The 23,187-nt window shown below is 46.2% G+C and overlaps 1 protein-coding gene across 1 annotated transcript in view; it reads left to right on the forward strand.

Annotated features, from left to right (window-relative positions):
* LOC123774616 (transmembrane anterior posterior transformation protein 1 homolog) overlaps positions 1-23,187 on the forward strand; it is a 50,888-nt gene that overhangs the window by 18,168 nt on the left and 9,533 nt on the right. The window contains exons 5-8 of the mRNA XM_045769088.2: positions 4,958-5,180; positions 11,654-11,804; positions 15,335-15,504; positions 18,170-18,330. Of these exons, the coding sequence (XP_045625044.2) occupies positions 4,958-5,180; positions 11,654-11,804; positions 15,335-15,504; positions 18,170-18,330 (705 nt within the window). The remainder of the gene's footprint in view (positions 1-4,957; positions 5,181-11,653; positions 11,805-15,334; positions 15,505-18,169; positions 18,331-23,187) is intronic.

The following is a 23,187-nucleotide window of genomic DNA, read 5'->3' on the forward strand; positions in this document are numbered from 1 at the left end:
TCGTCTGAATCCCTGGGTCTTTTGCCCCTCTTTTCGGATGACTACTCTGTCTCAGGTCCGGCTGCTTTTGGCGCTGGGGGCCTGGATGGTGTCTCTGGACCTCCGGGACGCGTATTGGAATGTCCCAATTCATCCGGGGTTTAGGGACTGGCTCGGTTTTGTTGTGGGGCGACAAGCTTACCGCTTTCATTGCCTTCCATTTGGCTTGAATCTGGCACCTTGAGTGTTCACTCGCATTACCCGGGTCGTGGTGGCCTGGTTGCGTCTGTTAGGGGTTCAGGTTTTGGCTTACCTCGACAACTGGCTGATGTGGGCTCCCAGCCAGTTCACGTGTCTGCTCGCCAGAGATTTGGTTGTTTCCCAGATTGCTGGGTTCGGGTTCTTGGTGAACTGGAGGAAATTCCATTTGGTTCCCTCTCAGGTTCGAACTTGGCTGGATCTTGTACAGGACTATCGGACCGCTTCCTTGTCTCTCGCTCTTGCGATGCTGTTACGGCTGTGATCCCGCCTCCGGCTGTTTTTGGAGGGCACCCGGGTCATACGTCGGCTGTTGAGCAGTTGTGCTGGAGCCTGAACTTCGCCGTAATGGTCTACCCATTGGGTCGGATCTGGCTTCGGCGGATGTTCTGGTTTCTGCAGGGTCATCCCTTCCGCCGCTTTTGTGAGCAATGAGTTCGGATCCTGGAAGCCTTGCGTCGGCTGCTGCGTCACCGGCTTCCTCTGCTGCGTCCTCGGCTTCCTCTGCGGGTTTTTTTGGGTTTTGTGCCGTGGCGCCTTCCCGAGCCCTTGCTCGATGTGTTCACGGATGCCTCGTCTCTTGGCTGGGGTTTTGTGACAAATGCTCACCAGGCCGGCCAGGGTCAGTGGGGTCCGTCCTTCCGTCGAGCTCACAGCACGACGCGGGAGTTTGTGGCGGTGTGGAATTCGCGTTAGAGGATTCGGGTCGCTCGAGGAGCAACGATCTGGCTCCATTCGAACTGCTCCCCAGTTTGCTCCCCAGACTGTTGTCACGGTCTAATATATACACATCAGCCCAGTATAACTCCGGGGAGCCTCCAGGTCTCACCCAGAAAATGGCGTTTCATTACATTCAACGCTGGTTTTTTTGCCAGACTTCCCTACTCTATTGCAGCTAAAATATGCCACCTGCGATTTTTTTGTTATTTTTTTCCGTGATCAGGGAACACAAATGAACACTTATAAGACGAAAGAATTTTTTGGATATTTTTTGTTGCGCCTGTGGGTGTTGAAACCATTGACTCTTAGTGGCCCAAGGGTTAAGGACATAAAGTATACTAAACACCAAGATGTACAAATTTCACCTCAATGAACAAAGGACTGTATCAAAAGGCAGATGACTCATTCATAAGGAAAAGGAGTCTGAAGGCAGACAACTCATTCATAAGGAAAAGGAGTCTGAAGGCAGACGACTCATTCATAAGGAAAAGCAGTCTGAAGGCAGACAAATTTATTGGCCAGATCAAGAAATAAAAAGCACCCTTCTGATGCAGAGCATGCTCCAGGACAACATGTTCCCAGATGTGACAAATTGTATATTGCAGGTATACCTATCTACTCTTGAAATCCATTATTCTAAGCTTTGGGAACATTCTGATGTGTGTGTGTGTGTGTGTACATTACCTAAGTGTAATGACCTAAGTGTAGTTACAGGATGAGAGCTATGCTTATGGTGTCCCGTCCTCCCACTACTCTTTGTTGTATAACGCTTTGAAACTACTGCCGGTTTTGGCCTCCACCAAAACCACCTCACTTAACTTGTTCCAACCGTCTACCACTCTGTTTGCAAAAGAAAACTTCCTAATATCTTCTGTGGGGACTCCACAGTTACGATGGGGCTCCTGGAGCCCTGTCGGCTCCCTGGAGCTATTGGACTGATATATATGCTATTAGTCTGGGGCTTCAATCACATGGAGTTCTGCCTACTGGAAACCATGAGCCAGAATCTGGCTCCCTCAGAGAGGCTCAGGGAGCAATGACTTACGAAAACTCCACTTTTGAGAGTATATTCACGTCTGCCATCGACCGGGGGTTAGGCACCTGAAAAGGTAGGCATCCCAAAACAAACCGCAACCGGTAGAAAATTGCAACCCAAGACCGAACAGAGCCCAAGAACTTCCCCCAAAGAAAAACAATGCAACAAGCAAAACGTCATCAAACTGACATTTCATGGTTTGATGACGTTTGATTGACATGGCCCCCTGAGCCGGCTGCACGCCCACCAATTCATCGACTGAAGCTAGCTGGAGCTGACATCTCCTCTGGCCTCAATTTCCTGTCAGGATTTTGCCTTTGCGGTTGTACCTGCTGTGTGTTGGGCAGTGGCCAGAAGTTAGCTGTGCTTCGGACTGCATGCGCTTTGGGGTTCTTTTCCCTGGGCTTCCTGTATGTACTTTCTCTTGGGTCTCAAGGTTACCCTCCCTGGGTATTTTTGGGTTCTCACTCTTGTAGGGGTTGCTGTCGCTTGGCATTGACCTCGCCCTTGGGGGTCTGCTGGGGGTCTTGGTGCTTTTGTTTGGCCCTGGATAATGAGCGAGTGTTGTTGTTGGGGCGCATGATGCTGCGCAGCTTGTATACCTAATGATGGCCATGTCTCTCTCTGGCCTTCTCTTGTTGTGGTATGTTTTTAGGGTTTTGTTTTCAAGTTCTTTTCTCCCTAGTGGAGGGCTGCTTAACTTCCGATTAGGTACACCTAGGTTCTGTTTGGTAGTCATCTCCTAGGCCCCCGAGGTTGCACAGGTGTCACCGACCCAACAGGTTGCACAGGGATCAGTTTGCCCAGTATTGACGGGGATCAACTGGCTTTGCAATACCAGTGCTTGGGCTTCCCGTATGGACTCATACCCTTGCAGGCCCTGGAAACCCCCGTTGTGGCACGGGGTAAACTATAGATATGTCTTTCGAGTCTCCTCTCGTTTTGTGCGAGTTTGAAGGTTCTTCGTTGACCTTGTCTCAGGGTGACGATCATCTGTTTTGCCTCCATCATGCTGCTTGTTGGGTCAGTGACACCTTCGACCCAGATTCGTGCGAAACTTGTTTCCCCGCTCATTCTCCAGTTTACCCATTCTTTTTTGGAAGTTTTTAGGGGTCAAGCAGCTGTCGCATTGCATGCTAGGTTTTTGTTATTGCAATGCGCTAGGTTGGTTGCCTGTTCGAATGCCCCGGGGCTACCCCGTTTTGGTTTTAGGGACCCGGACTTGGGGGCATTGGTCACTTTGATCTTGGTTCAGTCCTTGTCCTCGAGTCCTCCCTTTGGGGGGTGGTTCACCCTGCTCTTCCCTACCCCCCCACCCCCACCCTTGGTAGCGGCCAGCTTTGTTTTCAGACGCTGCTTGATCGGTGTCCGAACCCGGGGCGTTTCCCGTGGCTCCGTCTCTTTTGGCAGGTCGGATCAGTCCAGTACGTGGCTGGTTCAGCCTTCTCCTTGGCTCTTCACTTCTGGTCTTTTGATGCGGGTGTATCACCATCTCTATGGTGATCAAGTGGCTTTGTTGATGGTGACCCACCTGCAAGTTTTGTCTCGGCAACAGTATGAAGTTTCCTGGTGTTTCTATTCGCCATTTTCTTGCTCTTTGTAGGTTGTCTTCTCTTTCGCATCGGGTTGTCTTGTCCTTTCTTGGGTTTTCAGGACTACAGTTATTTGATGTTTCTTACTGTCGCCTCATTTTGTGCGGCGCTGGCGGAGCTGCTCCGGCTTGCATGCGGGGTGGACGTCATATCTGCCCCATTTTGTACGTTTTCTCGTGTTTTTTTTCCCTCCGGCCTGCTCATGCGTCGCCTGAACCGCCCTGGTCCTTGATCAGGGTGCCTTCTTATCTTCTCCTCAGTTTGTGGTAGCCCCTTCGGTTCAGGTTTCTGCTCTTTGGTATTGGTGGTAGGTTTGTACATTTGCAGCCTTTCTCCGTCCTGGCGATGGTCGAGACGGCTGCTTTCCAGAAGGGTTCTTGGGTTATTGATGCTTGATTGGTTCGGCCAGGGGGGTCGTCCTGTGTTGTCCAGTTGTGCTTTTTACCATTACCTGTGTACCGTGTCTGGGGATGCGCTTTGGGTTGATCCGGTTCCCCTTCTTCTCTGTTTCAGGGCTCGGGTCTCCCAGGTCGTCCGCAGAGTTTTTAAGTCTTCCAGCCTGCGGTCTGTCCTTGTGCCCGTGCTGTTCGGATGTTTGCAGCTTTTGCTGCTGTGTTGGTGACATCTAGGGCTCATTTTGGGCGCAGGGATTTGAGGATCGCACAGGTTGTTGGCCACCCATTCTTTATGCGCATCTGCTCCTGTGCGTTCTTGTTGCCTTGGGTCGCAGGTTGCAGCCTGTTGTCTCGGCTTCGTGTTGCGGAGTTTGTGGCGGCCACCTCCTGGGTCAACCCTTTCTTTTCCTTCTCTTTGGGTATGAAGCTCCAGGGAGCCATAGGGGCTCCCCACAGAAAACCAGCGTTGAATGTAATGAAACGCCATTTTCTGAGTGAGCCCCGGAGGCTCCCTGGCAACCTGGACGATCGGTGCGGCAGTAAAGTGTGATGTTTGCTTGTTTCCTTGGGATTGTAGGGAGTTTCTACCTCTGTTCGGTTTTTTGTTTTAGTTTTTTACCATGTGAGGTTTGTTTTGTTATGCCTACCTTTCTGGGTGCCTAACCCTGGTCGATGGCCGATAAGGAAAACCCCAACCACAAGGGGGTTTTCCAGGGCCATTGCTCCCTGAAACCTCTCTGAAGGGACCAGGTTCTGGCGCTGGTCCCTAGTACAGTAGGTCTGAACTCCTTAGCTAATGTCCCGGTCTAATATAACATACATTAGCCCGATAAGCTCCAGGGAGCCTCCGGGGCTCACCCAGAAAATGGCGTTTCATTACATTCAACGCTGGTTTTTTGGTTGCTAGATATTCAAATGTAGTACTCCATTGCAAAAATGTTAAATTACTGTATAATGTTCTTTTTTATGGTTTACAGGCTTATGTCAGCATTTGGGCAAGACACACTGGATGCTCTCTTTTGGACAGCAACAGAACCAAGAGGAAGGAAGAGGGAACATTTTGGTGTTCTGTTTCATCTACTTGTTGCAATTGCATATGTTGCTCTGCACTCAACAATTGTTCTCCTACAAGCCCTCACACTTAATGTTGCCATCAACTCTGACAATAAAGGATTGTTAACTATTGTTATCTCTAACAATGTAAGATCCCTGGCATGTTTTGAATCTTGCTTTTTAGTGGAAACTTAAAGTGAATATAAATTTTTCTGTCACTGAAAGAGATATATTAACTCCCTGCATTTTATGTTATGTTCTCGGCAGTCAAGCTACAAAAATGTGCAATACCTATGCCCCAGGGGCTTAAAACACCCAATAGGACCATGTTAGGTGCCTTGAAGTCAGTAGAAATGAAAATTCACCCCAATGAAGGAAGCAGATATTCAAAAGTGGTCTGTTCATAATCCACAAGTTATTCGAGTCCCAGTGACATCACATGCATAACTGCTAACAGGAAGCTTCCCAGCCTTTTATCCAATCAGGCCAAACATCTGCTTAACCTCGCCTCCATCAGGTTGCAGCCCCACTTATGTATGGCTCACTACTTCCACTAATCTTCACATGCATCCTGACTATCAGGGTTGAGAATTTTCTAAAACTTGATCTATTTCTGATTTATTTGCAAGCTGAAACCTTCAAATGTTTATGACCTTAGCCAGAGATTGTAATTAAGGCACTGGTACAGGGAAAGGCCTTTTTGTGTTCTCTGAATGTACTTTGGATTTGAGTTGAGTGCTTTGCTACCCATTCCTTAGCTAGGTGGTCCCTAAGCTGTTATACATGTATCTTTATATCATGGAGACCAGGGGTCAGATTCACGAAAGCACTTACGCAAGCACTTACGAACGTGTACATCTTTCCTCAATCTTTGACGGCTTTGGTTACATTTATTAAACAGTTTACAAGCATGAAAACTTCCCCTTCAACTGTTGTTATTGTTATAAACAGCCTCCTGGTGCTTCGGAACTCATTAAGTGTTTAATAATTGGAAACAAAGCTGCCAAAGATTGAGAAAAAATGTACAGGTTCATAAGTGTTTGCGTAAGTGCTCTCGTGAATCTGGCACCAGGCCACTTTCAGTATATTGGCTTTTCTCTTGGGGGACAGCCAAAAGAATAGCTAAGAATCTTGTACACTTAGGGACTTATCACAGTTTTCAGTCCTCGCATGTGGGGTAGAGAGCATGAAGTCTGTTTATTTTTTCAGATGAGTTTTCATCAATTAAGTCTCAAGAGTTAATATTTCTTCAGCATAATTATTATATAACCACCAAACTGTGTTCATCACACCAACTGTATTCTTTTCACATGTATACTACACTCTCTGAACTCCCTGCACTCCTTATACCACCCTGTAATCATGCTCTCCTGTTTGTATCGCGAGATATACTGGCCCTGGGAAATCTTTCTTCGTGTCCTGTGATCGAATCATAACTAGCTAACATTATTTCTGGGCTTGTATCCCTTGATATCTCCAGTCCACCAACATCACTGGCACACTTGACAATATGACAGGCTGCTGGTTAAAATTTCAGCACACTGAAGACGAAAAGCTACTGATCATGATATGAGGGTGCAGGCAGCAGCTGTGTTGCATGCTAGGGTCATGTTGCTGCAACGTGATAGGTTGGTTGCTTTCCCGGATGCCTTGAGACTGCCCTGTTTTGGTTTGGTTTTAGGGACCCGGACTTGAGGGTGGGAGTCGCTTCGACTTTGGTTCCGTCCGCCTCTCCTTGTCCTTTCCCTTCTGTTGTGTGTCTGGTTCCTCCCCCCTTGCTTCCGACTCCGAAACATCTGAGGGTTTCAGAATCGGGTCAGGGGTCTCGTTGGAGTTGAGACTTGGGCGGTCATGGGGTAATCCCCTTCCCGGGTGGAGGCAGAGGCAATCGAGCCTGGTCCTCCAGCTGGAGTTTCTGGGTCTGACCAGTGGGCCTCCTTCTTTCCTGCTTTTTCGGCGGCTCCTGCCTTTTCTTTAGAGGTGGGGGGTTTGGAGGATGGCTCGGCCCCGGATCCTCGGTGTTAGGTTCCCGGGGAGGGGTTGACTTGGGGGCCTTGGGCCCCGTTGAACTCCTCCTTGGTTTTTGTACCCTCTGAGTGGGGCTTGGTTTTACAAGGAGTGGGGTTCTCTTTTGCTCCCTCCTCGTGCGAATTGGATTTGGCGTCTACCCTTCCTCGGGTTTGGTTCCGTGATCCCGACGGTTCTTTGGTTCTGTCCTTTCAGAGGTTTTCTGCTTCCCGTGTCCTATCCCATGTGGTGCAGGAAGCCCTTGCGACCTATCTCCTGCATGACCCGGATTATGCTTTCGTGTTGGATCCGCATTATTTCATGTATGGATCTTTGTGTCCTAACTGATTTAGTTATGAAGTTCTGGAGTTGTTCAGGTTAGTAGACTGCCCTCTCTTCTCTTTGGAGGCGTGACATACATTCTGTCGATCCCGCGCGTTTGAGTGGTGGGAGGCTCAGATGGCATTGCAAGTTTTCCTGGGGAGGGGGGGGGAAATTTGAGCATCTCAATACGTGCTTGTTCGCCCTTGCCCTTCCGCAGAATGTGGGTTTGATGCAGCTTCATGTGCAGGTTCCTTCTCTTTTGGTTGCATTGATTGCTGAGGATTTGCATTCACGTGGCCTGCTGGCTTCAGCCCTGCATTTCTTCTCCCTCCCTGAGCTGCCTTGAGCTGGCTTGAGGTGGATGTGGAAGAGCTTGGGGCCGCCTCTGGGTCTGGTGTGTTGCCCTCAGTGGCACATGCATCGTCTGCATTGTTGAAGCTGTTCGCGCCGCTCCTGCGGGATGCAGTTTCATGGTTTTTGCTCCTCGACTCATGTATCGGCAGGAGGTGTTCGCCTCTTTTTGGAATCTGCTTGGGCCCTGGCTCATAGACTATCTTCCCTCTTTTGTCCATTGCTGTTTGCGGAGTCTGTGGTTGTGCAGTATCTGCAGGCAGCTTCTGCTAGTTGCTGTCCCATGTCGGATTTGTTGGTCTTCCGGGAGGCTCGTGGGGGGGCCTTCCCAGTGGGATCGTGCCAGGGCTTGGGGTTCTTCTCGTCACGGTAGGCCAGTTGTGTCAGATTTGGTGTTGTCTGTTTTTGTTCGGTATGAGGGAATCGCCCTGTGTGCTGTTTCTGTGCTCGTAAGATGCATCGGCCCTTTTGCGGCTAGTCCCATCGACGGGGCAGGGGGGGGAGGGGAAAGAAGCTCTCTCTCTGTTTGCTTGCAGCAGGTCCTACGATTTGTCGGTCTTTCAGGTCATTTCGTGCAGGCTGTGGTGGTGTTGGGTGGCTCCTCCCCCATACCTATGGGGGTATGAGGCTGGCTGGGTTGGCCTCTTCTCCTGCGCTCTATGGGGTCATCTTAGAGTGGGTTCGCTTGGGCCTGGTCAAAACGACCTTTGCCCTCAGGTGGGTTTCCTGCCTGTTTCCAGTCCTGAAACAGGACTGAGCAAACCTCCGGTTCATTCGGGACAGGTCCCATCTGAACCCGTGAGTTTATTGCCTATTTTTCTGGGGGGAGCCTCTTCGGCTCCCCCGGAGTTTACAAGTCTGATATGCTAATGTCAGACTTTGGCATTAGTCATGTGTATGGAGTTCTATGGGCTTAATGGGGACCATGAGCCAGAACCTGGCCCCCTCAGAAGAGGCAAGGGGGAGCAATGGCCTTTAGAAACCCCCGTGTGGTGACCCAAACCAGAGTTTGAACTCTGGAACAACCAGAGTTCAAACTTTCCATCATACTCAACATGAAAGGAGAATTAATAATGACACCACGAGACCAATAGATTGCAAATTACTTAGAAAAAGTAAGAGTCCTGCAAGGGAAACCTGTATGCTTGGAAAAGCTGGACCCTTCTGAAAGCACACACGAGTCGTGCTTTTGGGATACCCAATCGACTTTCCCCTGGATCCAGTACTAGACCACAAGCAAATCCTAAATGCAGAATAATGCCGCACAAAAGTAGATAAGACAGCAACACGTCAGGTTCTGGTGACCGTCATGGGACATGTGCCAGAATTATTCAGTCTTGGAAATTGGGAGCATACCGACAGAGACCATATGTCCCGGAACCCCTGCCCTGCTTCAGGTGTCAGAAATACGGCCACCATCAATCACGCTGCACAGGACAGGAGAGATGTGGAGTGTGCAGCCTGAAACATCTGTCCAGCTCATCTATTAGCTGGCCGCACACAGATTTGTTCCCAGAAAAACTCACAATTCTGAGCACCCATCAGCTCAATTCATCGCGGTTTTGTGAGGAAGAATACATCAGTACTCCAATACCCAGACAATGTCTTGTTTTGAAGGAAACAATTCCAATTTCATCTGCAATTGACGGAGAAACAACGTTGTTGATTATCTGCTTGGTAATCAACAGACAGAGTGTTGATTACCTGCTTGGTAATCAGCAACAGACAACAGGTAATTTACAGAGTTAGGTGCGACTGGGCCAGCCAATGCAGATGGGCGCCATTTAGCTGCAGCTCTGTGAGAAGTACCTGAAATTACACTTCTCAACACTGGGGAACCCACTCACATTCTAGGAGGTTCCCTTGATCTTACATTAATCTCAACAACACTCAAGCATCAGGCGAAGTGGGAAGTAGACCCGGTGATCACCAGTGACCACTATGCTACTGTCACAACACTAAACATAGAACGACCTACTACACCACCTGCACAGTGGAATATATACCAAGAGGAACTTGAAAAATGGTATGCAACATACACGCCACCTGAGTATTTGAACATACACGAGACCAATCTACAGGAAGCCATTGCAGCTGCTGCAAAGAAAGCTATTCCAATCATTATCACAGGAAATACAAAACGAAAGAACTATTGGTTCCATAGTAATGAGGTTAAAGAACAGAACCACAGAGCTAACATCTTTAGAAAACATCTAAAGAGAAACCCCACACCAGAAGGAAGAACTCTGCTAAGAACGATGATATCTGAAACAAGACGAGTTTCTAGAGAAGTATAGGAGGGGCCTCGTAGCCTGGTGGATAGCGCGCAGGACTCGTAATTCTGTGGCGCGGGTTCGATTCCCGCACGAGGCAGAAACAAATGAGCAAAGTTTCTTTCACCCTGAATGCCCCTGTTACCTAGCAGTAAATAGGTACCTGGGAGTTAGTCAGCTGTCACGGGCTGCTTCCTGGGGGTGGAGGCCTGGTCGAGGACCGGGCCACGGGGACACTAAAGCCCCGAAATCATCTCAAGATAACCTCAAGTAAAGGAGGCAAGATGGTTTGAGTGGTGTCAAACTCTAAATAAACATAGTCTTGGCAAGATATGGGGTCAGATTAAATCTATATCAGGTCGACCAGCCCGACCACAGGCATGTATTCAACCATTGCAGGAGGCTGAGAGACTTGCTCTCCAATTTGCAGAAAGAACAGCTTCATATCAGCTTCTTGTAATTGTCTGAAGGCGGCAAGAACAATTAAAACAAGATAGGTTGACAGCCATTCATGAGAGCATAGCTATAAATGATGAATGTGACTGTCCCTTCACCAAACAAGAACTAATCAGAGCCAAAAAAGGTAGTAAGGACACTGCACCAGGTGCTGATAACATTACATACTCAATGATTGCACATGCAGGTCCTGCTGGAGAACAAGGAATATTGGACGTCATCAATGCATCTTGGCAGCAAGACAAACTGCTGACCTCTTGGAAGAAAGCAGACATCATACCGATTCCTAAGCCGAAAGAAACTGGCAATTACAGACCTATTTCATTAACATCATGCATTAGTAAAACTGCAGAATGGATGGTCTTAAATAGGCTACTGTGGAAGACTGGGGACCTGCATAAACACATTTGGCTTCACTAAAGGAGTAGGTACTGCCAATTGCATAGCAACATTACTAGGAACAGTTAACTCAGGTCCAGCTATAGTGATCTTCCTTGATCTAGAAAAAGCATTCAAACTTGTAAGCCCGCAAGCAATTTTACACACCTTAGTTAAAAAAGGTGTAAAGGGAAATATGCTAGTATGAATTCAGGATTACCTAAGTCACAGGTATGCCAGAGTAAAGTTGCAAGGACATGTGTCGAACTACCACTTGCATGAGAATGGGACTCCACAAGGAGGAGTCCTCAGTCCTAGTCTTTTTAACATCCTTATGGAAAACCTTGTTACCATGACATTTACAGCCGGTCGGGAGCCGGTCAGCCGAGCGGACAGCACGCTGGCCTTGTGATCCTGTGGTCCCGGGTTCGATCCCGGGCGCCGGCGAGAAACAATGCGCAGAGTTTCTTTCACCCTATGCCCCTGTTACCTAGCAGTAAAATAGGTACCTGGGTGTTAGCCAGCTGTCACGGGCTGCTTCCTGGGGGTGGAGGCCTGGCCGAGGACCGGGCCGCGGGGACACTAAAAGCCCCGAAATCATCTCAAGATAACCTCAAGATGTGGTAACATATTTCTATGCGGCTTCTTGCCATGTGGAGGGGAGAATATTGCTGGAAAGATACAGTACTTGTCTTCGGTATGCAGAAATTGTCACCAGTTGCCTTGCATTTTCACAGTGTTCTGTGTGTACCAGTGACTTCCATTAAGAGGGGCTAATCGGGTGTAACCCAAAAGGGCATTTCATTACACTCATTGCTGTATTGTTTCCAGTTTGTCGAGTTGAAGGGAGCAGTATTCAAGAAATTTGACCGCAATAACCTACTTCAGATATCATGCAGTGACGTTCGTGAAAGATTTCACAACTGTGTTCTTTTGTTAGTTGTGGTGATACAAACAATGAAGGAGTATGCATGGAAAGAAGGTAAGTGATAAACCTTAACTTAATTACTGCATTATATATTTCAGCATATTATAAAATATAATTCCTGGTTATCTCATATTGTGACTTAAGATACTGAATTACCAGCTATCTCCCTCCACAAGTGAGCCTTAGTAATTTTTTCTTCAAATTCACTAGCTTGCTTTGTTACGGGTCTGTCATGAGATATCGGAAGGGGTCTTTCCAGAGATATAGCGTTGAATGTACTGAAATGTCTCTTGTGGGCCACTCGGTAGCACCTTGTTCCTGCCTGTTGCCCCTCATTTTCCGTGGAGTTCGGGGTGGAGAGCTTGGGTTTTAGGTGGCTCTTGAATAAGCTGGCTGACTGACCAAGACCATGTATCACCTGGGCTGTTGTCTGATAGTGGATGGGTGTGTTCAGTTAGAAATTTTGCCAAAATAACAATTGTTTGCATTATCATCATGGTTAAAAGTTTCTTCCAAGCAGTTGCTTGTTTTGTGGCGCATGTGCTTTTTGGTGGCTTTTTCTGAAGGGAGCCCCTGCAGCTCCCTGGAGCTTATTGGGCTAATGTATTTTATATTAAACCGGGATATTAGCTATGGAGTTCAGACCAACCAGGGACCATGAACCAGAACCTGACCTCTTCAGAGAGGTTTCAGGGAGCAATGGCACTGGAAAAATCCCCCCTGTGGTTGTTTTTTTTTCCTTATCTGCCATCGACAGGGGGTTAGGCACACAGAAAGGTAGGCATAACAAAACAAACCCCACATGGTAAGAAACTAACAACATAAACTGAACAGAGAGGTAGAACTCCCTTCAATCCCAAGGAAACAAGCAAACAAGCAAACGTAACACATTACTGCCGCGCCACTCATCCGTGCAGCCCTTCCCTCCCCAAAAGAGGGAAGGGGGGGGGCCTGGACTTCACCTCCCCGAGAGGGGGAGGGGAGCCCCGGGACCTCACCGCACCGGCTGAAATAGCACTCCAGTTCATAAGCTAATGTCAACTGGGACAGACATTTCTCTGGCCTCAGTTTCCTAGGCGGTGTTTGCCTCCGTGGCGCTCACTGCCATGTTTTGTGTTGTGTGGTGGCCTGGTGTTCCTCATTAGTACCGGGGCTGCATGCACTTAGGGGCTTCCTTCCCTATGCACCCCATGAATACTGCCCTTGCATGCCAGGGTTATCTTCCCTGGGGCATTCGGGACCCATTCCCGTAGGGGTTCTTGCTGCTCGGCATTTGCCTCGCCCTTGGGGCCAGCTGAGGCCTGGGGGCCCTTGTTTGGCCTTGGGTAGGAACTGGTATCGTGCTGGTTGGGACATCAAGGTGTTGCGCGACCTGCTACCTACACGGCAACCGGTTCCTGTTGTCTCTGGGGAAGGTGTACTTTGGCAGGGTTTAATTTTCTTTTTATTTTCATTTGCCTGGTGGAGGTCTGCCTAGTGTGGCTATAGTTCCACTGGTGTTGTTTGGTGGCCTTCTGCTAGGCCCTCGTGACTGTACACATCACAGGGGTTTTCAGTGTTAGCATCTTTCCCTTGTTAGTTTTAGGTGTTAACTGGTTAGCGACACCTTGCCCGGGCTTCCTGTAGTCGTTACCCTACGGGCCCTGGAAAAACCTATCGGGGCTCGGTGGACCAATGTATGTGTCTTCCGGGTTTCACCCCGTCTTGTGTGGGTTCGTTGGTTGCTGTACCCTTGTCTCAGGGTGACAGTCACCTCTTTTACCTCCATCATGCTGCCTGTTGGGGTCACTGACACCTTCTTGAGTTCTTGAGTCTTGAGTCCTTGACCCGGAGTCTTGCGAGTTGTGTTCTCTGCTTGTTCTCCAGTACTCTCCTGATGTCCTTATTGTTAAGAGTATAGGCGGCATCTGCGTTGCATGCTTGGTTAGGTGGCTGCAATGGGCTAGGCTGGTTTCCCACCTGGATGCCTCGGGGCCGCCCCGTTTTGGTTAGGTGTTGTTCGCCCCTTCCCCTCCCTGTTCCCAGCTCCTGACCGTCTACGGTTTCGGGGTTGGGGCAGGGTTTAGTTGGTGCCGAGACTCCAGCAGCCTCGGGAGCTGCCCCATTCATGTTGGGGACGGAGGTTTTCGAGCCTGTTCCTCCTGTCGAGGCTTCTGGGTCTTACCAGCGGCCCTTTCTTTGCTGCCTTTTCCCTGGACTTTTCCTTTTCTTTAAGGATAGAGGGCGTGGATGACGGTCTTACCCCAGTGAAATGGAGAAAGTCCGGGGGCCCGGTGACTGAGCGGACAGAACACTGGACGCATGATCCTGTGGTCCCGGGTTCGATCCCAGGCGCCGGCGAGAAACAATGGGTAGAGTTTCTTTCACCCCTGATTCCCCTGTTACCTAGCAGTAAATAGGTACCTGGGAGTTAGTCAGCTGTCACGAGCTGCTCCCTAGGGGTGGAGGCCTGGTCGAGGACCGGGCCACGGGGACACTAAGCCCCGAAATCATCTCTAGATAACCTCAAGATAACCTCGGGGCCTCTGTTGCGGGTTCCCGGGGCTGTGAGGGAAGCCCGCTAGCAGTTCTGGGACTGTTTGCCTCTGCCTGGGTTTTCTGCTTCTGGGCGGGTTTTTTCGTCCCTCTCGTCTGCTTGCTTTCCACATTTGCTGGCATGTTTTCGAATCTCTTGTGTCGGTCGCGGCTTCTTTGTTCTGGTGGCCATTTTCATTCTGCGGGTTGCTTCCCTGCCTGGCCACCGGGGTGGCGCTGCGGTTTGTTTACCTGTGCCTGGGTGTGCGAGTTCGTGTTTTGGGAGTTTTTCACCTTCAGGGGTTTTATCCTCCTGTTGCTGTTTCTTTGCTTTTTCTGGGGTGTTCTGCCCTTCTGCTGACATATGATGCAGAATAGCTGGCACGGGGGTCTGGAGCTCTCCCTTCCTCCTCCCAGGGAGGGATGGGGGGGGGGGGGGTGCAGACAGCGGCACGGTGACATCGTGATGTGGTGATGTCATGCTTGCTTGCTCGTTTTCATTTGGGGAGTTCAGTCCACCAGTTTGGCTCTCAGTAGCAATATTTTAACCAGAATAGGGGTTTGTTTTGGGGGTGCTTACCTTTCTGGGTGCCTGAACCAGTCGATGGCAGACATTGAATACAGCACTTCCAACCACATGGGGGGTTTCTGTAGGCCATTGCTCCTCATGCCTCTCTGAAGGGGGCCAAGGTTCTGGTTCGTGGTCCCCGGTAGGCCTAGAACTCCATGTGCATTGATTGATGCCAGTGTCTAATACATTCATATCAGCCCGGTTAGCTCTGGGGAGCCAAAGGGGTTCCCCCCAGAAAATGGCATTTCATTACAGTCAACGCTGGCTTTTTAAGAAGTTTCAGATTTTGATTATAATGTTTACTTATTTAATTGAGACTATGTGCTTCAATTGTAAACATGAATTGTAGACTGAATGAAATTTAAAATATGTATAATTAAATAAGGTCTTGCATTTCAAACTTGTAATGTTACTGTTCACATTTAATAGCAATTGGATAGATTGTTATTTTCTGATATATGCTGCATTAAGTATCATTATTCATTTTTTTCATTCCCAGAACGCTTCTGGATTTTGCTTCCAGACTGCCTCTTGGTGTGTGGAACTGAAATTCTTGTTGATTGGCTCAAGCATGCCTTTATCACCAGGTTTAATGACATACCTTCCGATGCGTACAAGGATTATACGGTTCTTTTAGCCTCTGACCTCATTATGTGTAAACAGAAATATGTAAGTTGCTCTGAATTTTTCTTTATTAATGTAGTAATATCAATGAACTTTCTTTAAGCATCATTTTCATGGAGACTAATAAAGAGAATGAATATAGTTTTAGCAAGCATTGGTAATTAATGCACATGATTTACTGTACATGCAGTTAGAGATGAGTAATTTGGATAGTCTCATGGTTTGAGTGAATTATAAAGCTCTTTCCCTCTAGTTACTTACATCCAGTGCTTAGTGGGTATAATTTTAAGCTGTGTCCCTACCTAATACATCTGAAAGTTTCTCAAGATGAACCTTAAGAAGGCAATCTTCAACCACCTCATAGTGCACAATCCTTTAAAATATATTGTGCAGGTCTTGAAACGGATCTTGGTAGTACAGTACAGTCAGGTTTGTTCTTGATGCAGAATCGAGAATTCCAGTTTCGAATCCCGGTCAGGACAGAAATGGTTGGGTACATTTCCTATCGCCAAATGCACTTATTCATCTAGTAGTAAGTAGGTACCCAGGAGTTAGTCAGCTTGTTGTGGGGTTGCATCCTGGGCAGGGTCAGTAATTCGACCTGGGGGGGGGGGGAGGGGAAGCCTTGATATAAGCCTAACGTGTATGAATACACTTTGGCTGCCTGTCCCCTGACACAATGAATTATTAAAAGACAAAAGGATGAACCTTTGAACAACCACATCGTCATTAACACTTTGGCAGTCTGCCTCTTCGTACATTCCTGACAATTAACATTCTAGACTCCCCAGGCCACTCACGAGCTGTTCAGCAATGTGAAATTTTTTTACAATCATTTTACTTTTCTAAGTTATTTATTGGGGAAATAACTATAAATTTGGTGTTTAAGTGTTTACAAATGTCTGCAGAACAGATGCAAAAGCAAATGTGTATTTATAATAGATAATGCTCCTCTCACTGCATTTCTGAACATAAACATAGCAGGCTTGGTGGGTCCTGTTCAGCAATGCTTGAAATGTTTGCAATTATTTTACATTTTCTCAGTTATTTGTTAGGTTATAACTATAAATTTGGTGTCAAAATGCTAAAAAATTAATTATCTAGCCACTGAAATGCACAACGCGTCTGCAGGCGCTTGACAGGGGGTGCTAAACGCACCTCAGGGATCTTATAGGTATAGCGTTTGATTCAAAACTCCCGCGGCTACATGGGGTTCACATTAGCTTCCTCAGAGCTCTTGTAAACAGATACCATTTAAAAAAAAGAAATCGTGGACAACATTTCCGGGTGTGAGAGCCTCAGTACTGAGTGAGCAACCAAGGCTGGCACACGCAGCATGAGCTCACAAGGCTGCTGTTCAGCTTATGACCACAGCATTGCCTAATAATGTCAAAATATATATGTAACGGGTATTATTTAGCCATGATAGTATTACAGAAGAGCCTGAGTGTGATAATGACTGTGTACAATGTTCAAATATCAGTAAATCAATGCTGTTCACGATGTTTACAGCGCAAGCTACAGCACCACAGCATTATTTCGTCCATCTAGGAATCTTCAAACGACTTCTTATGTTCCTTTACAAAATGAACTTGTGGTCAGTTATTCATTTACAGGATTTAGTGACCAGGATTGTGATAGTAGCAGGATTGTGGTGATAATTAGCACTGTGCGTAGTGTTGTGGGAGGAGGAATGTTGGTGTTGGAGGGAGGGAATCAAGGTAGTGTCACTGTGTGTGTGGCAGCCACTCTTGTTTTGCTCACCATACTAGCTTACTATGGTGAACACATATGTACATGGGTATATACAATGTGTGTGTATAGTGTAATAACAGCAACAAGAGTGTGTTGAGGTGAGCCATTGTGGTGAGGGAGGTGGCATCGTACTCGAAGCGTCATCTGCTGGCTGCTGTGTGATTTCTCATGCGGTGTATAGTGGCCACTGTGCTGTTTGGATACAATACCAGCTTACTTGCATAGTTATGGAAAATAAAACATGTAGATACATATACATAACGAGTGTAAATAGTGTAATAAATACAATAACAGTATGGTGGGAGGAGGAATATTGGTGAGTAAGGTGTAAGGAGTAAAGTGTTGGAGGAGTGAGGGAGGGCTGGCTGGGTGTGGCAGGGCTGGCTGGGTGTGGCAGCTCACACTCACCGAGTTCTGAATGTGTTGATGGTGAATGCGTATACTGTGTGATAGTATATAGTGTGTAAATATGTTGTAAATATACACAAATGAACATGAAATATTGGATATATGAGCAATTTATGTGGACACTTTTCTGACACATATAACACAGTGTCTTGGGACAGTATGGATGTTCTACTGCCATAATATTGTATATGTGTTCATTATACATAGAATTGGCAAGAAAACAAAAACAAATGTATTTGGAAATGTACGCTTCTTACCATATGGGGTTTATTTTGTTATGCCTACCTTTCTGGGTGCCTAACCCCGGTCAATTTCAGACAAGGAAAACCCCCCTGGTGAAAATATTCACCAGGGGGGTTTTCCAGGGCCATTGCTCCTTGCAACCTCTCTGAGGGCCAGGTTCTTGCTCGTGGTTCCCAGTAGGTCGAACTCCGTAGACTAATACCCCGGTCTAATATATCACACATTAGCCCAATAGCTCCAGGGAGCCTCTGGGGCTCATCCAGAAAATAGTGTTTCATTACATTCAATGCTGGGTTTTTTCCAGGCTTACTCTGACCACAGTGACCTTGTAGCACGACGTATGGGCTTCATTCCTCTTCCACTAGGGGTTGTCATGTACCGCATACTGAGCCAGTCCATCCACCTCAGCAATCCTGCATCATACCTAATACTACTTTTTGGATTCTTTTGTCTTTTATCGTTCAGGTAAGATGTGATTGTTTGTATGATAAATTTTCAATTGGAAAAGTTAATGAGATAAGCTAACTGAATTATTTTTTATCATTAAAATTACCCCATTGTATAAGATTTAAAATTATAGGAATATATTGTAGTGTATGGTATATCAATCATTGGAGTGTATATTACAATGTGCCTTTACTAAATTGTTGTTCATCCTTTAAAAATAAAAATGTTGCTAGGTAAAGCATGTAGAATGTTGGTAAGGAAGTCTTAACATTTGCAATGAAGGAACACAATAATTTAAAAAATTAATGGAAAATAATAATTCTTGCCTGAAGCGCTATGCGTGCTACTGGCTTTACAAGAATGTAAAATCATAATAATTACTATGTACTCTCTTAACCCCCAATTTTCCTTCTTGTATATAAATAAATAAATAAATAAACAATATAACAGGATTGATGAGAATACCAATAAAATGTAATAGGAAGAAATACATAGAATATAGCATACATTAGATAAGTTGGTCAGAAATCTATATTGTATCTAACCAATGGCAAATCTGGAAACAGGAGTAGAAGGGAAAGCACCTGTATTTTATTATAAACAGAAAAATGTGTGTGGTAGTATGGAGAATGGCAGAGTACTGAACCCAAAAATGGAATTAACCCCTGGGATGCTCTTGCAATTATAGCCTGCAATACGCCCAGGCGCAAGAAATAAAAAGAATCAAAAAAAAATTTGTGCTATAAAAGTGTTCATTTGTGTTCCCTGCTCACAGGAAAAATAAAAAAAAATCATAGGTAGCATATATTTGCTGCAATAGGGCGAGGAAGTCTGGCAAAATTTGAGGTGTTGACAGAGCAAGCGTCGGAGGTCTGCTCCACCCAAGCTGTCGGGCAGGAGTTGCCACAAAGATATTATTACCTAATTATTTTAATGTCTCTGATTTTTTCACTATTTTTCTGGGGGGAGCCTCTTTGGCTCCCCGGAGCTATTCAGGCTGATATGCTAATGTCAGACTTTGGCATCAGACATGTGTATGGAGTTCTGTGGGCCCACCGGGGACCACGAGCCAGAACCTAGCCCCCCCCTCTCAGAGGCATGGGGAGCAATGACCTGATATGATATGACATTTGTGATCAGATGGATGTTATCACATATGTGTTTTTGTTGCAAGGTTTCAATGGCAATTCTCGAATTTGTATGTATGATAACATGTTGTCAGTGTTCAGCAAGAGCATGTTCCAAAGCCTTTTGAATGGCTAGCATCTCTGTTTGTAAAGTTGAACACCCATTTGAGAGTCTCCAACTATTTACAGTTTCCTGCTTTAACTGCAGCACCGGTTTCTTGTCCCCTGTTGGTCTACTGATCCATCTGTGAAGTATGTGAAGCTGTCAGATGCCAAGTTTGCTTCTATATGCATCTGTGCAATATTACGTAGCATATGAGGATTAGTCTGGTTCTTTTTTTTTTTTAAGAGCCATAATCTTATTAAAGTCTGCTGGCAGCGATTCCTAAAGGGGCTTGCATAACAAAGTCTGCATGTATTTCGTCGACACCCCTCTCAGTGATTGTGTTTGTTATATCGAATGTATTGATGGTGTTTATCACACAATGGGTCCACCTATTGCTATTGGAGGCTCTTCTGTCCAGAGTTAGTGCTCCATTGATTATATCTTTTTGAACTGATTCTAGATCTAGTCAAAATCTTGGTCAGCATGCACACAGTAATCCGTTTTACCCTTATTTCAATCGACGTTAGCTTGGTTTCTAGTCTTACGTTCAGTATTTTAGTCCACCTGGGAGCTCCTGTTATGACTCGCATTGCCCACTGACCAGGAGAAAGAGTGAGTAAGGCAGGCGCTGCATAATCAAGTAGGGAACAAATGGTGTGTATGTAAAACATTCTTAACAATTTGTGTCCCGCTCCTAGACTGTGATTGCTCTCGTTATATTCAGTCGTGATTTTCCTTTCTCCTTCAGATATTGAATTTGCTTGTTGAATGTCATTTTAGAATCTATCCACACTCCGAGATATTGATATTGTGTAACCCACTGAAGTTTAATGTCTTGAATGCGTAGGTGTTTCTGACACCTGAAGCAGCGCAGGGGTTCCGGGACGTATGGTCTCTATTGGTATACTGTATTCCCCAATTTCCAAGATTAAATGTTTCTGGCACATGCCCCATGACGGTCACCAGAACCTGACGTGTCGCTGCCTTGTCTACTTTTGTGCGACATCGTTCCACATTCAGGATTTGCAGGTGTTCTAGATCTAGGGGAAAATCGATTGGGTATCCCAAAAGCATGACTCGTGTGCGTCTTTCTGAAACGTCCAGCTTTTCCAAACATACAGGTTTCCCTTGCTGGACTGTTACTTTTTTTAAGTAATTTGCAATCTATTGGTCTTGTGGTGTCATTATTAATTCTCCTTTCATGTTGAGTATGATGGAAAGTTTGAACTCTGGTTGTTCCTTTTCCATTGCCGTTACTACTCCATATGCTGTAGGAAAGTGATCTGATTGCAAAATCTTAAATTTTGGAAGATGTGCAGAGTCTGACGATGTCTGGTAATTACCTAAGTGTAGTTACAGGATGAGAGCTACGCTTGTGGTGTCCCGTCTTCCCAGCACTCTTTGTCATATAATGCTTTGAAACTACTGACAGTTTTGGCCTCCACCACCTTCTCACTTAACTTGTTCCAACCGTCTACCACTCTGTTTGCGAAAGTGAATTTTCTTATATTTCTTCGGCATCTTTGTTTAGTTACTTTAAATCTATGACCTCTTGTTATTGAAGTTCCAGGTCTCAGGAAATCTTTCCTATCAATTTTGTCAATTCCTGTTACTATTTTGTACGTAGTGATCATATCACCTCTTTTTCTTCTGTCTTCTAGTTTTGGCATATTTAATGCTTCTAACCTCTCCTTGTAGCTCTTGCCCTTCAGTTCTGGGAGCCACTTAGTAGCATGTCTTTGCACCTTTTCCAGTTTGTTGATGTGCTTCTTAACCCTTAAATGGCGCATGGCTATGTATCATTTGACACCCACAGGCGCATACAAACAAAAAAAAAAAAAAACTTTTTTCTTCCTAACCTGTTAATTTGTGTTCACTGATCATGGGAAAAATAATAAAAAAATCGTAAGTGACATATATTGCCCGCTATAGGGCGGGGAAGTCTGGCAAAAAACAGGCTCTGACTCAGCGTGCGTCCCAGGCGGTCTGTTGCTTGCCAGCTGTCAGGCCGGAGTTACCACAAAGAGATAATTACCTAATTATTTCAATGTCTCTGATTGATTTTTCATAGTTTTTTTTTGCTGTAATATTATTCAATAGTGTGTAGTGTGATATATTTATATAATAAAATGAGTGAATCATCGCTGTACTCAAAAATATGGTGTGCATATTGTTGATTCAATTATGTTCATCAAACAGTGAACAAATACTTTGTCGGTTATTACACTATATACACAGGTTATATATAAGTATCTGCATGTTTTGTTCACCATAACGAACCACTAAGTTGCTATTATGAGTCAAAAAGTAACGAGGAGTGACCGCCGTGTACCAGCCAGCCACTCCCGCCCTCCCTCAATACCTCACTCGCCCACATTCTCCTCCCACCATACTGTTTTTGCTTTTATTCACTATATACAGACGTTATATATAAGTATCTACATTCGTGTTCACCATAACGAACCACTAAGTTGGCATGCTGAGTGGCAGTGGCAGTGGCAGCCCGCCACTGGCTGCTACTTCCTCCCTCCCTCGAGTCACCTGACTCACCCACATTCTCCTCCCACAATACTGTTTTTGCTTTTATTCACTATATACAGACGCTATATATAAGTATTTACATTCGTGTTCACCATAACGAACCACTAAGTTGGCATGCTGAGTGGCAGTGGCAGCCCGCCACTGGCTGCCACTCCCTCCCTCCCTCCCTCACCTCACCTGACTTGCCACCATTCTCCACCCACAATACTGTTTTTGCTTTTATATACAGATGTTATATATAAGTATTTACATGTTTTGTTCACCATAACTGTATATCTAAGCTTGTATGGTGAGTAAAGGCACAAAGACGTAGGACTTCACACAGTCAGCTGGCTGCCGCCCTCAAGGCCAGACGCACTAATATTTCTCCTCCAACAATACTGTTTGTGGTGTTATTACGCTATATACACACATTATATATAAATACCTACCTGTTTTATTCACCTTACTTGTACAAGTAAACTGGTATGGTGCCCAAAGACCATCGTGGTCACCAGTAAACAACATGATAAATTGTGCAGACGACGCCACCGCCCTCACCAAAATGGCGGCTCCCAACCTACTCCTCTTGCTGTTTATACCCTCTATACACATGTTATATATAAGTATGTACATTTGTATTCACCATAGCGAACCATTAAGGTGGTATGATGAGTGCAGTCAATAAAAGGTGGCCACACACAGTCAGAAGACAACGCCACCACCCTCCCTCCCACAGCATTACTCCTCCCTCTATGGAGCACAGCGCTAAATATCACCACAATCCTGCTATTATCAGAACCCTGGTCAGTTTTATCACAGTCAGGGGTCTTTTGTAATAATATCATCGCTACATAATAGCTTGAACAAGTATATTATGGCATTTCTGGGGGGAGCCCCGTCGGCTCCCCGGAGCTATCCCAGGCTGATATGCTAATGTCAGACTTTGGCATCAGTCATGTGTATGGAGTTCTTAGGCCTACCGGGGACCACGGCCAGAACCGGGCCCCCTCAGAGAGGCAAGGGGAGCAATGGCCTATAGAAGCCCCCGTGTAGTTGGAAGCATTCTATGTCTGCCATCGACCGGAACAGGCACCCAGAAAGGTAAGCGCCCCAAAACAA

The sequence above is a fragment of the Procambarus clarkii genome, chromosome 51 (genome assembly GCF_040958095.1).
Source record: "Procambarus clarkii isolate CNS0578487 chromosome 51, FALCON_Pclarkii_2.0, whole genome shotgun sequence".
NCBI lineage: Eukaryota > Metazoa > Arthropoda > Malacostraca > Decapoda > Cambaridae > Procambarus > Procambarus clarkii.